The sequence below is a fragment of the Tamandua tetradactyla genome, chromosome 14 (assembly GCF_023851605.1).
Source record: "Tamandua tetradactyla isolate mTamTet1 chromosome 14, mTamTet1.pri, whole genome shotgun sequence".
Classification (NCBI taxonomy): Eukaryota; Metazoa; Chordata; class Mammalia; order Pilosa; family Myrmecophagidae; genus Tamandua; species Tamandua tetradactyla.
Genome location: NC_135340.1, coordinates 30,242,103 through 30,254,717, shown reverse-complemented (window position 1 = coordinate 30,254,717; position 12,615 = coordinate 30,242,103). Strand labels below are relative to the sequence as shown.

Below are 12,615 nucleotides of genomic sequence, written 5' to 3'. Positions count from 1 at the left end.
CTTTTGACGTTTGTGAGTGGGAGTCAGTGGATAAATATTCCCGTCTTCTGCGTCTTGAATCACATTCTGTATGGCTCTGCAAAAAGTCCCCAGTGGGATAAGCTTCCAGTTATTCAGAGCGGTGCGCAGTCCGACACCACACTCTTGGATGGGTTTTCCCTCTCTCCCAGTTTCTCTCTTCTCAGTGCCCCGTTTCTGTTCTTTGTGATCGTTTTCCAAAATCAACTACCTGTGTCGGGTATTTGTCCCAGGCTCTGCTTTTTATAGAAGCCCGGGCTCAGACAGATTATTATGTAAAATATGGTGCAGTGGAATCAGCACTAGCCAAGAACGGGATGGGGGGAGAGGCGCGTTCTAGGCCGAGTGAGTGCTGTAGCTGTGGTTAACCTGATCTTGTGTAAATCACTTAATCAAACGAAAAGGTGGGCACCTTTATCGCCATTTTCAGAAGCACGTGTATAGACATGGAAAGATCGCCAAGTCATTTGTTAACTGGGCAAAATAAAAAGCAAGAAAAAACTCTTGTAGCGTGATCTCATGTGCAAAAAAAGAAAATGTGTGCATATAAGTATATGCATACCAAAGGATGGACCATCACGGTTTGCTACAGATTTGTGTTTGATTTGAACCGTTTACAAGGGGAAAGCATCGTGTGTAATACAATGAAAATCACGTCCATCTCACCCGGCTCTTGAATCATGGCTTGTGAAAATGCAAAGTCGAGGAGAAAGCGCGCCACAAACCCAAGGTGAGAAAGCTGTGCTGTGCTTAGGTAAACTCGCTAGGGGGCAGTCGAGCCAGCACAAAGGCTAGGCGGGGCGCGTAGCCAGGCGCGGGAGAAGGACCTGCAGCTGAGTGTCTGCGGTTGCCAGGAGGCAGAAGTGTAGTGCAAACTGAATCTACGACTACCCGCTCTCCTCCAGGCTCCAGCACCAGGCGGGACATTTCAGAAGTCATATGTTCCATCCCTCAGCCGCAGCCCAAACAGATGGGAGGGGTTTCAGAGCTAAGGTCCTCCCCCGCGCCAGGCAAGCCTGTTGTCTAAGCGACCTCTCAACTTGGACGTAGCAGATTTGCGCTCACCAGCTCTGCCCTGTGCTTCCGTTTCCCACCCCACACCCGCAGAGAGGGGAAATTGAGTCACTGGAAGGAGAGACCAGAGTCACAGGGAAAAAAGCGCCGACGCCAGCCCTCCAGGCCTTCCAGATGCTAGGAGGAGGGGGAGGGTTCACCAGGAAAATATACAAAGGGGGGGAGGGGGAGGGGGGAGGCGGCTGACTGGGCAGGAGCTGAGCCAGACACATGGAGAAACGCTGCCCAGGATCAAAGGAAATATGACATTTGAAAAGAATGTGCGTCTCTGCTAGTGCTGGGGCGGGGGTGGGGGTTGTGAGGGAGCAGGGGCTGGGCCTGGAACTCGGGGTTTCTACCCCAGCCCTTTCGGGCTCCGTTTCTCACCTCCCCCTACTCTGCTCTAGCGCCCCCTTCGGGGTCTACTGGCCTCTTAGGTGGTAGCTGGGAGCCAGCCTCAGTGTTCCTCGCGCTCTCTCCCCGCGTGGGTCTCTCTTTTATTTCTGAGATGAAGTTGGAAGGGAAGTGTAACCTAAGGAGACCAACCAAAAAAAAAAAAAAATCAAACCAGGCCGCTTCCCCGCTCGGCCTCGGAACATTCTTGTCTCCCCGTGGGCCAGGCCTCTGTTTCTTCCCCACCCCTCCTGCGTCGCGGCCCTGGGCTCGGAGCCCGAGCAGCTCCGCACGTCACTGGGGTCCCCGGGGGCCGCAGGGGTCCCCTGGGCGGGCCTGAGGGAGGACGGGAGAGGAGGGAAGGGAGGGGGGAGAGCCGCGAGGCCGAGCTGGGGCCCGCCGGGCCAGCCCTCCCCTCTTCCCCCCTGCTCCACGGAGCCTGTTTCTCATTAGAGTAACGGGCGCGGTCTCCACCCGGCTCCCGAGTGTTTGTAAATGTCTGACCTGAGAGCCGTCGCTTAACCCTTTAAACACAGGCCCCGGGCGGGGCTGGAGGCGCGGTCGCGAAGCCGGAGGGTTTTAGAGGTTGGAGAACGCTGCAGACTCTCAGAGAGGTTTGAGGTAGACGGTACCCGTCGGGAAGTCACCCCTTCTTTCCCCACCCCAAGTCCGAATCACAAGCTTCTCATCTTTAACTCTTTCTCTTACAACCAGACCCCCTCCGTGCATGCCCTTCCTGGAACTCCACTCCTAGTCTTTCTTCCTACCCCGCCCAGGTGACAGGTGTCCGGCTCTAGGGCCCACTTGGTCGCGGGGCTCCAGCCCCCTAGAAAATCTGGCCAGGATTTTAGGAGAGCAGCAGATCAGAGATTCATTCCAGACTACAGTTCTAGAGAGGAAGGAACAAACTTCCCGTGGAGGCTAATTAATGGCTCCTCTGGGTGGCTGGGACAAGGCTAGCAGTAAAGTCCGGCCTGGATCACCACCCAATCATGGGCCATGGACCTTTGAGCAGTTCCCCAAGACCTTTCAGCTCGCATTGCTCCGGGAGGCGCCGAGACCGTCCGAAGGCTCTTCACCTTTGGGGAAGGGGAAGAGACCGCAGGTGGAGGGGCTGATTTGGAAGGACAAAGACTTTCTAAAAGCCCCAGTCAGGAGGCCTCAGGCGTGGGACTTCGAAAGAATGGCTCTTTCCTCTTCAGAGCAGCCTGGAGTCCCTCTGCACCCCAGAACCAGCCGGCCTCAGGCTTGGAGAGCAAGAAGAGGGAAGGTGGTTCTGCTTTGCTAGTTCCTGGCTACACAAGTCTTCAGAACTTCAGGAACTGTCCTTCTTGGGCCTTCTAGTGGCTCCTTTAAGGCCCTCGGACCCGGAGCCCAACTAAGTGGGGGAGGGGTGGGGTAGCTGGGCTCGCGGCGGGAAATGATTGTCACTGCCGCTGACCAATGGACATCATTAGGGTCGTACCAGACTTGAGGGACCGTTTTCCAATTCAGTTTTTTTTTCTTAAGGGGGAGGGAATGGGGAGAGGACAGAGGGAAGGAGGGTGGGGGAGGACGAGGGGCGCGTGGTTTTCCCATCTCATCCCAGGAGGAGGGGCTGGAGCATCCCGGGCAGCCAATCAGAGATAAGCTGGGGGGGCCGCTTTGAAGAAGTTTGGGGGAAAAAAGTTTGGAAAAGTTTCTATAATAACGAGGGGGCGTCCGGAGGGAGGAGGCAGCGGCGGAGGAGGGGGCGTCTCAGAAGGGGAGGGAGGGAGCCGCCGGTGAAGAACCAGCGGCCTCCTGAGCTCCCCCTCCCACCCAGGCCGGGACCTGGGGGCTCTGGCCGGATCCATGGGGGCAGCAAGCTGCGAGGATGAGGAGCTGGAATTTAAGCTGGTGTTCGGGGAGGAAAAGGAGACCCCCCCGCTGAGCGCGGGGGGGTCGGGGGAAGGTTAGTGCGGGACTGGGAACGGGTCTTGGGGTCAGTGAGAGAAGGGTCCGGAGATCCTGAGTCTGGGTAATTTAGGGTGAAGGATAAGGGGGGTCAGAATTTGAAGGGAGCTGTCCGGGGTCTGCGGAGATAAGGCTGGGGGCCCGGGCACCACTTTCTCCTTTTTAGGTCGTGACTTGGGTGGGGGTGGGGGTGCCGCTGGCCGCGCGCCGCCTCTCGGCGGGGCTGACTGTCACTGGGACGGGGGGCGGGCAGGAGCCGCGGCCCCAAGAGCTGGGGCGCCGCGGGGAGACGGGGAGGTCCAGCTCTGGAACTTGCCCCTTGTGGACGGAGTCTTGGGTCCGCAGTCGGGACTCCTTGGGCTGGGGGCCTTTTCAGGCCCGGGTAGGGCGCCCTTCCCCCTCCCCGTCTGGCCGCAATAAGAGGCAGATGGCGGGGACTGAACCCCGGGCGGCGGCTGCCGCTCGCACGGAATCCGCGCTGCCCGCGGTCCCCCCCCCCCCCCCCGCCTGGGCCCCGCACACGGCACCCCTTGGCTGCACCCCCGCCCCCAATCCGGGAGGAGCCATCTCGTCTTCGTCAGTCCTGGCGCCCCCCCATCCCCCGCCCCCGAAAGGTTGCGATGGCAACTGGGGCGCCTGCCAATGCTGTTTGGGGGTTTGGGAAACGCTGCTAATTGGGTTCATGTGTGAGTCGACCCCAGCCCAGCCCAACACCTCCCTAAACACGCCTCCAGGCCCAGCTCCAGCCTCTTTTGACCCCCCCTTCCTCACCTTAAGTCCTGCCCCCTACGGTACCCTCAGAACCCGGGCCGGGGTCTCCGAGTGGAAAAGTTCTGGCAGGCCTGGTCTATTTCCTCCGCAATCCCAGTCCAACTTTGCTTTTGTCTTTGCTGCTCTGAAAGGCTCCTCAGAGACCCCCTCCTTGCTGAGGTGGGGTGTGTGTGTATAGCAGGATTTAGGGAGCAGTCCACTCAAGGAGCCTAGGCACCCACCTCACATGCTCCTCTCTCTCCCCATCTCTTCTGGCATCTCTCTCCCTCCCCCCCCCCCCCCCTTTTCCCAACTTCCATAGAACTGGACTCAGAGGACCCACCATGCTGCCGTCTGGCCCTGGGGGAGCCCCCTCCCTATGGTGCTACTCCCATTGGCATTCCCCGGCCTCCACCCCCTCGGCCGGGCATGCATTCGCCACCGCCGCGCCCGGCCCCCTCACCTGGCACCTGGGAGAGCCAGCCCGCCCGGTCGGTGAGACTGGGGGGGCCGGGCGGGGCTTCTGGGGGGGCTGGGGGCGGCCGGGTTTTCGAATGTCCCAGTATCCGCATCACTTCCATCTCTCCCACGTCTGACCTGCCGGCTCCGTTAGAGGACAACCCCGACAGCTGGGGGGACGGCTCCCCCAGAGATTACCCCCTACCAGAAGGCTTTGGGGGCTACCGAGAGGCAGGGGGTCAGGGCGGGGGGCCTTTCTTCAGTCCGAGCCCGGGTAGCAGCAGCTTGTCCTCGTGGAGCTTTTTTTCCGATGCCTCGGACGAGGCAGCCCTATATGCGGCCTGCGACGAGGTGGAGTCAGAGTTAAATGAGGCGGCCTCGCGCTTTGGCTTGGGCTCCCCGCTGCCCTCGCCTCGGGCCTCTCCCAGGCCCTGGACCCCTGAGGATCCCTGGAGCCTGTACGGCCCGAGCCCGGGAACCCGGGGGCCGGAGGATAGCTGGCTACTCCTCAGCGCTCCTGGCCCAACTCCGGCCTCCCCTCGACCGGCCTCTCCGTGTGGCAAGAGGCGCTATTCCAGCTCCGGAACCCCATCTTCAGCCTCCCCAGCTCTGTCCCGCCGCGGCAGCCTGGGGGAAGAGGGGCCTGAGCCACCTCCACCACCCCCCTTGCCTCTGGCCCGGGACCCTGGCTCACCTGGTCCCTTTGACTATGTGGGCGCCCCGCCGGCTGAGAGCATCCCCCAGAAGACCCGGCGGACTTCCAGCGAGCAGGCAGTGGCCTTACCACGGCCAGAGGAGCCTGCCCCATGCAATGGGAAGTTGCCCTCAGGAGCGGAGGACGCCACGGTGCCTCCGGCGGGACCCCGGAAGGAGGTGGCCGGCATGGACTACCTGGCAGTGCCGTCCCCACTTGCTTGGTCCAAGGCCCGGATCGGGGGACACAGCCCCATCTTCAGGTGAGGATCATGCCTGGTAGCCAGGCTGTCTCCAGCCATCTTTCCCGAGAGCAAGGGGGTGGAGGAATGAATGGATCTGAAGAAAGGCCCTAGTTCTGTGCCCTTTCAAAAGAGAGTCTGCTACCAGAAAGGTAGCTGCCACCTACTACCTTTTAGGTAGAATTAAAAAACAATGCACCATCCAGACGCATGATTTGTACATTGCCAATTGCTTTCTGTGAGCCAATTAGAAAGAGGGCCCACTGTTCTAAGAGTCCTGATTAGATAAAGGTGCCTTCCTCCAGGGTGTCCCTTACTCTAGGCTGTGTGTGGAGTCGTGCATGGAACATGGAGGCGGGCATGGAGTATGGACTAGATTTCGACCTTCCACTCTGGCCCTCTAGATGGGTGCTGCCTTGCCCATGCTGCTGCAGAAACCCTCCCTTTCTGTTTCTAGGGCCTGACCTAGCAGTTTTAAAAGTATAGCTGTGAATTTGAATAAAATAGCACATATTTGCAAGCCAAATAACTCATATTAAAACAAGCAGTTCTTGCGATTCTTCTATGCCTTCCACCCACAAAATCCCTGCTCGTTTCAGTTATCCTAAACCTTGAGATAACAGGTTCAGGCGATTGCATCCAGAAAAGTTTCCTGGAGAAAGAGATCTTAACTCAGGTTCTCCTAGGGCTTTGCTAGGGTGGAGTTTCTCAATCTTGCAGCTGTTGATACTTCGAGTAGGATAGTTCTTTGTTCTGTGGGACTGTCCAGGGCACTGTAGGTTGTTTAGCAGCATCCCTGGCCTCTACCCACTAGATGCTTGTCGCATGTCCTCCCCCAGTTGTGACAGCCAAAAATGTCTCCAGACATTGCCAAAGATCATCTGGGGGCAGGGGGCAAAGTCACCACTACCCTTGGATGGCTGGGAGCTCAATATGGGAATTCTACCTATCCATCCCCAGCTAGTGGGAAAGCTGCTGAACTCAGAGATCAGGCTCAGCCTAGGCTCTATCCCTAGTTGCTCACTTGGCCCTTTCAATTATGCTATGCGGGCCTCAAAATCTTCATTTGTAAAATGAAGGGGTTCATCTTTGAAGCTCTTTCTGATCTGCAGTGGTGTTCTTCCCATCTAGAACTAGGGGATTAGGATGGGCTTGGGCTCTCCCTGTGTCTAGGTGGGCCTCCCTATCCCCCCACCAGTCTCCAGCTCTGGGCTCAGAGCTGGAATAAAGGAGCTTCAGTCCTGTTGTCATCTTCTAGGCTTCACCTCGAGGGGCCCTGCAGGACCTGTCCCTTATCTCCCCTAGCTTCTGGGTTTTTGGATTTCTTTATTTCTGCTGGGACTCCCTCTTCCTTCCATGCCTGCAGCCCCTACTCCCTCAGAACTCAGGGATCCAGGACCCAGGGCTGCCCTGACTGGGGTCTGAGGCTGCAGATGGTCACTGCCCTTCTCTCCCACTCAGGACCTCTGCCCTACCCCCGCTGGACTGGCCTCTGCCCAGCCAGTATGAGCAGCTGGAGCTGAGGATCGAAGTGCAGCCTAGAGCCCACCACCGGGCCCACTATGAGACAGAGGGCAGCAGAGGAGCTGTCAAAGCTGCCCCTGGGGGTCACCCTGTGGTTAAGGTAAGGGGTAGGGGGCAGGACTGATATCCTTTCTCCTCTCCTAACCCACGGCCCTGTAACCAGGCTCCAGCTATGTAGACCCATGGCACTGCCCTTTCCCACACTCCTTCTCAGCTCTGACCCTGCAGACAGCCTAGGGGAGGGGCTGGAGTTGGGGGAGGAGGGGTACGCTTCAAGAACCCGGATATACTTTCTACTCCTTTATCCTTCCACCCCCACTCAACTCATCCCATGGGACACCACTCTCATGTCTCCTTTGGAAAACGGTGGCCTGCCAGATGTGGGGGAGGGGTTAGGCTAAGGCCAGAGGTCACTGGGAATTAGGTTGAATTGGGCCAGTCTCTCTTAGAAGCCCTTTTCCCTCCCCCAAGCCCTGTTTGGGCCTTTTTCCAAGAATAGCACTGTGAACTCCAGGCCACATTTTCCTTACAACTGGTGCCCAGTTCCCCAAAGGAATCCCTTTCAGGATATCCTTTATCATTCACCATTCCCATCCCCTGGTTGGACTGAAAATCCAGGGATGGATGAAGGGCGAGACAGCAGGGCTTTCAGTTGGTGGCCTCTGTCTTCCTCTGCCAGCTCCTAGGCTACAATGAGAAGCCACTGACCCTACAGATGTTCATCGGCACCGCGGATGAAAGGAACCTGCGGCCTCACGCCTTCTACCAGGTGCACCGCATCACGGGCAAGATGGTGGCCACGGCCAGCTATGAGGCTGTCGTCAGTGGTACCAAGGTGTTGGAGATGACCCTGCTCCCTGAAAACAACATGGCGGCCAAGTAAGTCCCACTCCACTTCCCTGAAGTCTGCAGGCTTTAGGCCCAGCTTTTTCCATTGGGCCTAGACTAGACCCACTTCTTCCTCTTCCCAGAAAAGCTAGACAGTTCAGGCCTTCTCACAATCCAGAAAATGACATTTGGATCTGGAGAGCATTCTGAGAGGCCATCCTTGGGTTAGAAGGAAGCCTTCCCCTAGGTACCATAGAAGGTCATTCAGGGCTTTGGAGGGAGAAAGAAGACTTCTTTTTTTGGAGGTGTCACCATACTGGCTTCACCTAGGGGGGCTTGGCATCCATTCTTTGCCTTCAGTATTGACTGTGCTGGAATCCTGAAGCTTCGGAATTCAGACATTGAGCTGCGGAAGGGTGAGACAGACATCGGGCGCAAGAACACACGTGTTCGATTGGTGTTCCGGGTCCATGTGCCCCAGGGCAGCGGGAAGGTCGTCTCCGTGCAGGCAGCATCAGTGCCCATTGAGTGCTGTGAGCAAAGAGGCCCTGTGCCATCTCTCTGTCTCTTGCTACTCTCTTGTCTGTCTGCCCATCTCCTCTGAACAGTGTCCTGTACCCTGTCTGTGCCCAGTAACCCTGTAGAGGATGACTCAGATCTCATTTCTCCCAGAGAGGACCATGCCACAGACCCTTCTGACCCCTGTGCTGGCCCAGAATGACCATATGCCCCATCCTGCCCCTGGGGGACCCTGTGCACTTGTCTGGGTAACAACCTGGCCTACCCTGGTGCCTTTCTCTCTGCCCCTGGAGTGGCCCCTGACATGGTCTATGTGACCCCAGGGATATTGTTGGTTTACCTGTCTCTGCCCCTGGATGTCTCCCAGGGCCCAGAGGCAATTATTCCTAGAGGGTGGGGGCAGAGGAAGTTTCACTTCAATGCCCAGCCAGCCAGGCCTCTTCCCTGCACTGCTCTGCAGCCCAGCGCTCGGCTCAGGAGCTGCCCCAGGTGGAAGCCTACAGCCCCAGTGCCTGCTCCGTCAGAGGAGGCGAGGAACTAGTGCTGACGGGTTCCAACTTCCTGCCTGACTCCAAGGTGGTGTTCATTGAAAGGGGTCCCGGTGAGTGCTCACTGGGTAGGGGAGGGGAGGCTGGCAGAATTTGGGGCTGGAGGGTGGGAGATCTTTGGCATTGCCACTAAACTAGCTAGTGGAGCTTCAGTTTCTTTATCTGTAATATGGAACAGATAGACTTCCCTTCCTATTGTACTGTCAGCTTCCCATGGTGGAGATATGGATGGCAGCTATCTAACATGTTGAGAATGCTGAACAAATGTAAGGCATGTGCATTCTATTTATTAAAAAGCTGTCATCTTTGAGATAATTTATGCCCTTGTAGATGGGGTATAGGAGGAGAAGGGAAGAGGTGACTTATACCCTCACCCCTACCCTGAGCCCCCTCCTTGGAGCTATGGGCTTGTAGCCCAGCTGTGATTATAAGAGCCCATGAGGTACCCAGGGTGGAGCTGCAGGGGTGGAGAAGGCGAAGACTAATGCCTCCAGGTGTACCCACCCATCTTAGCTTTTGCTCCCCGCCTCAGCCCTGCCCATCAAGAGCCCCAGCCCTTCTACCCAAATTTAGCACTCTGGAACCATGTCAGAGCAGATTCAGAGGTTCTGGATCATGAGACATGGTCGGGGGTGGGGGTGGGGTGGTGTCTCATTGTCTTCCTTCAAGCCAGGACCTTTTCTTACCCTTGATCTTCTCCCCAGCACTCTCATGGGAGGGGATGTTTGGAGTTAGTGGGAGGGTTTGAGGGTTGCTTCTGTCCCTTAATCCTGGTGGTCTTTGAGCTGGTCCTGCCATTTTTCTTGATCTCAGTTTCCTGCTTTATACTTTGGGGATAATTTTAAGCCCTGCCTTTTCCATTCGATTGAATAAATGCACAGCAGACTCTTACATGTGCCGGTCCTTCTAGCGGCCCTCTGAATCTGACCCTGGCTCTAGCAGGAGGAGAAATGGCAGGAAACTGAGACGGGGCAGGGGCCATGGTGCTAGGCTGGGGCTCTCTGTTCCCCCTGCAGATGGAAAGCTGCAATGGGAGGAAGAGGCTACGGTGAACCGGTTGCAGAGTAATGAGGTACGAGTGTCACTAGGGGACCCGCTCCGGGGGATGGGGTGGGAGAAGTCAGGAAATTCTCAAATTGTTGCCCTTGTCTCATGGAAGTAGACTCTAGAAGCTACTAATTCTTTTCTGGAGGAGGCATCTCTGGAAAGTGAATTTTTCTCCTTGGCAAATGGAAAAGGCCTGGGGGTGGTAGAGTTTGAGTCCTTGGAAAGGTTGGACTGATCCTAGATTTCCTCTGCTCTTCCCCAGGTGACACTGACGCTGACCGTCCCTGAGTACAGCAACAAGCGGATATCACGGCCAGTCCAGGTCTACTTCTATGTCTCCAATGGGCGGAGGAAGCGAAGTCCTACCCAGAGTTTCAAGTTCCTGCCTGGTGCGCTCTAGGGCAGTCCGTGGTGGGGATATAGGGATATGGGGAGCTGAGGCAGGGACAGAGGGGAGCAGTGACTCCGTTGTAAGGGGCCAAGGGATGGATGAAATGTGGGGATGGGTGGGGGTGGTTGGGAAGTATGTGGCGGAGAAACTGCCAGCCCTCTCAACTTCATGTCCTTCTGCTTTACCATCTACCTAGTGGTCTTCAAGGAGGAGCCTCTAGCGGACTCATCTCTCCGGGGCTTCCCTTCAGCATCAGGCCCCCCCTTTGGCACTGACATGGACTTCTCACCACCCAGGCCCCCTTATCCCTCCTATCCCCATGAAGACCCTGCTTATGAAACACCTTATCTGTCAGAAGGCTTCAGCTATGGCACACCCCCTCTGTACCCCCAGACGGGGCCCCCACCGTCCTACAGACCTGGCCTGCGGATGTTCCCTGAGACTGGGGGGACCACAGGTTGTGCCCGCCCACCTCCAGTCTCCTTCCTTCCTCGCTCCTTCCCTAGTGACCCCTATGGAGGAAGGGGTTCCCCCTTTCCCTTGGGGCTGCCGTTCCCTCCTCCAGCTCCCTTTCGGCCCTCACTACCCTCGTCACCCCCTCTTGAAGGCCCCTTCCCTTCCCAGGGTGATGTTCATCCCCCACCTGCTGAGGGATACAATGAGGTAGGGCCAGGCTATGGCCCTGGGGAGGGGGCTCCGGAGCAGGAGAAATCCAGGGGTGGCTACAGCAGCGGCTTCCGAGACAGTGTCCCTATCCAGGGTATCACGCTGGAGGAAGGTGGGTGTGGGACTGGGTGTTGCGAGTGTGAATGTGAGTGTGTTTGAGAGATTGCGCTGCATGTTTGCTGTGGGGACTCTTAGATTGGGCATCCTTGGTCCCTAAGAGCCAGTTGCAGGGTCTCAGGAGGCAAATTCTTAGTTTTATGGCTATCTGCATGCAGTTAACTTCATTCTGAAAGGTGCATGGAGTACCTGCCCCAGTGGCTCTCCTGCCCATGATCCAAATCACAGAATCTCCGAGCTAGAAGTACTTTCAAGATCATTTACTTTTGCTCCCTCAGTTTGCAGATTTAGGCCCTCAATTTCAGAGAAGGGGAATGGCTTGCTGGGGTCCCAGCTGGGCACTTTTGCCTGGCCCCAGCAGTCTCCAAACATGGTGACTGTGGTCAGGATTTTTCCTCTCACTGGCTACGCCCACCTCTGGCCCTGCTGACACTGATTGCCCTGACTTTGCAGGTCAAATCAGCAGGAAAGGGGCTGGGGTGGGGGAACTGGGAGTCCACGTGGATGGAGTTGGGCAAGATTTGATCTAGAGCAGATGTCGAGACATGTTGGGAAAACTGAGGCCCAGTGGAAGAGAAGCCAGTAAAGGAGGAGCGTAGAGGCATCCTAGATGGAGGCCTGCCTGGAATGAATTGGGAGTCTCTGGAAGAGAAGGGGACCCACCCCTAGCCCAATCTTTCAACTGCCCCTCCTTTGCAGTGAGTGAGATCATTGGCCGAGACCTGAGTGGCTTCCCTGCACCGTCTGGAGAAGAACCTCCTGCCTGAATCATCGCCTGGCAACCCCAGTCCCCTGGCCCCTGCCTTGCCCTCTTCCCCTTCTTCCTGGGGTGGTGGTTCCAGAAGCTTGGGGCCAACTCTGGTTCCTTTTTCTCCTGCTTTGCCACCCACTCCAACTATTCTTTCCCTCCCTCAGCTGAGGTGTGGCCCCGTGGGCCTGGTGCTGCCTTGGAAGGTTGGGGGAAGGGGAAGTGTGGAGGACTGGGATGGGTAGAGGTGAGCCTGAGTGGACAGGACTGAATGGAGTGAAGGCCGGGTCCAGAGTGTGAACAGGCTGTAGGGCACAGTTGAATGGATAATAAACTGCTCACTGATTAGTGCCTTGGGCTCCAGAGCTCTTTGAGGGGTGGGAGGGAGGAAATCACTGTGCACTTGGGACATTGGTGGAGAGGGACTGGGGAGGTGTGAGGGGGAGCCAGGGGCTCCCTGGCTGGAGCCAAGGGGCCTGATGCTCCCTAAAGGGGGATGGGGAGCAGGGCTAGAGTCAAGTCTTTACATCATCTCTTCCCAGGGAAATCATATTCTTTTAAGAGCTTGGGTCTGGGGCCCAGGAATCTGTTTTATTTTTTCAAGTTCCTTTCTCTCTCCACCACCCAGATGATTCGATTCATAGCCAAGGTCAGCAAACACTATTCTAGTCCCTCTCCCTCATT

General features: G+C 57.0%; 1 protein-coding gene across 1 annotated transcript; it reads left to right on the top strand.

Annotated features, from left to right (window-relative positions):
- Positions 1 to 1,804: 1,804 nt before the first annotated feature.
- NFATC4 (nuclear factor of activated T cells 4) lies at positions 1,805 to 12,283 on the top strand. Its single transcript, XM_077127070.1, has 10 exons — positions 1,805 to 3,397; positions 4,472 to 5,564; positions 7,005 to 7,167; positions 7,747 to 7,946; positions 8,256 to 8,428; positions 8,875 to 9,015; positions 9,979 to 10,034; positions 10,272 to 10,398; positions 10,597 to 11,178; positions 11,883 to 12,283. Exons 1-10 carry the CDS (start codon positions 3,298 to 3,300, stop codon positions 11,948 to 11,950), a joined length of 2,703 nt encoding a protein of 900 aa, XP_076983185.1. The 5' UTR covers positions 1,805 to 3,297; the 3' UTR covers positions 11,951 to 12,283.
- The last annotated feature ends 332 nt before the right edge of the window (positions 12,284 to 12,615 follow it).

Bases quoted from the DNA above. Each gene is read 5' to 3' on its own strand.
- NFATC4 (XM_077127070.1), top strand. From the start codon at position 3,298: ATGGGGGCAGCAAGCTGCGAGGATGAGGAGCTGGAATTTAAGCTGGTG. The intron at 7,168-7,746 runs GTAAGGGGTAGG...TTCCTCTGCCAG, and splicing joins GGGGTCACCCTGTGGTTAAG to CTCCTAGGCTACAATGAGAA. The intron at 11,179-11,882 runs GTGGGTGTGGGA...CCTCCTTTGCAG, and splicing joins GGGTATCACGCTGGAGGAAG to TGAGTGAGATCATTGGCCGA.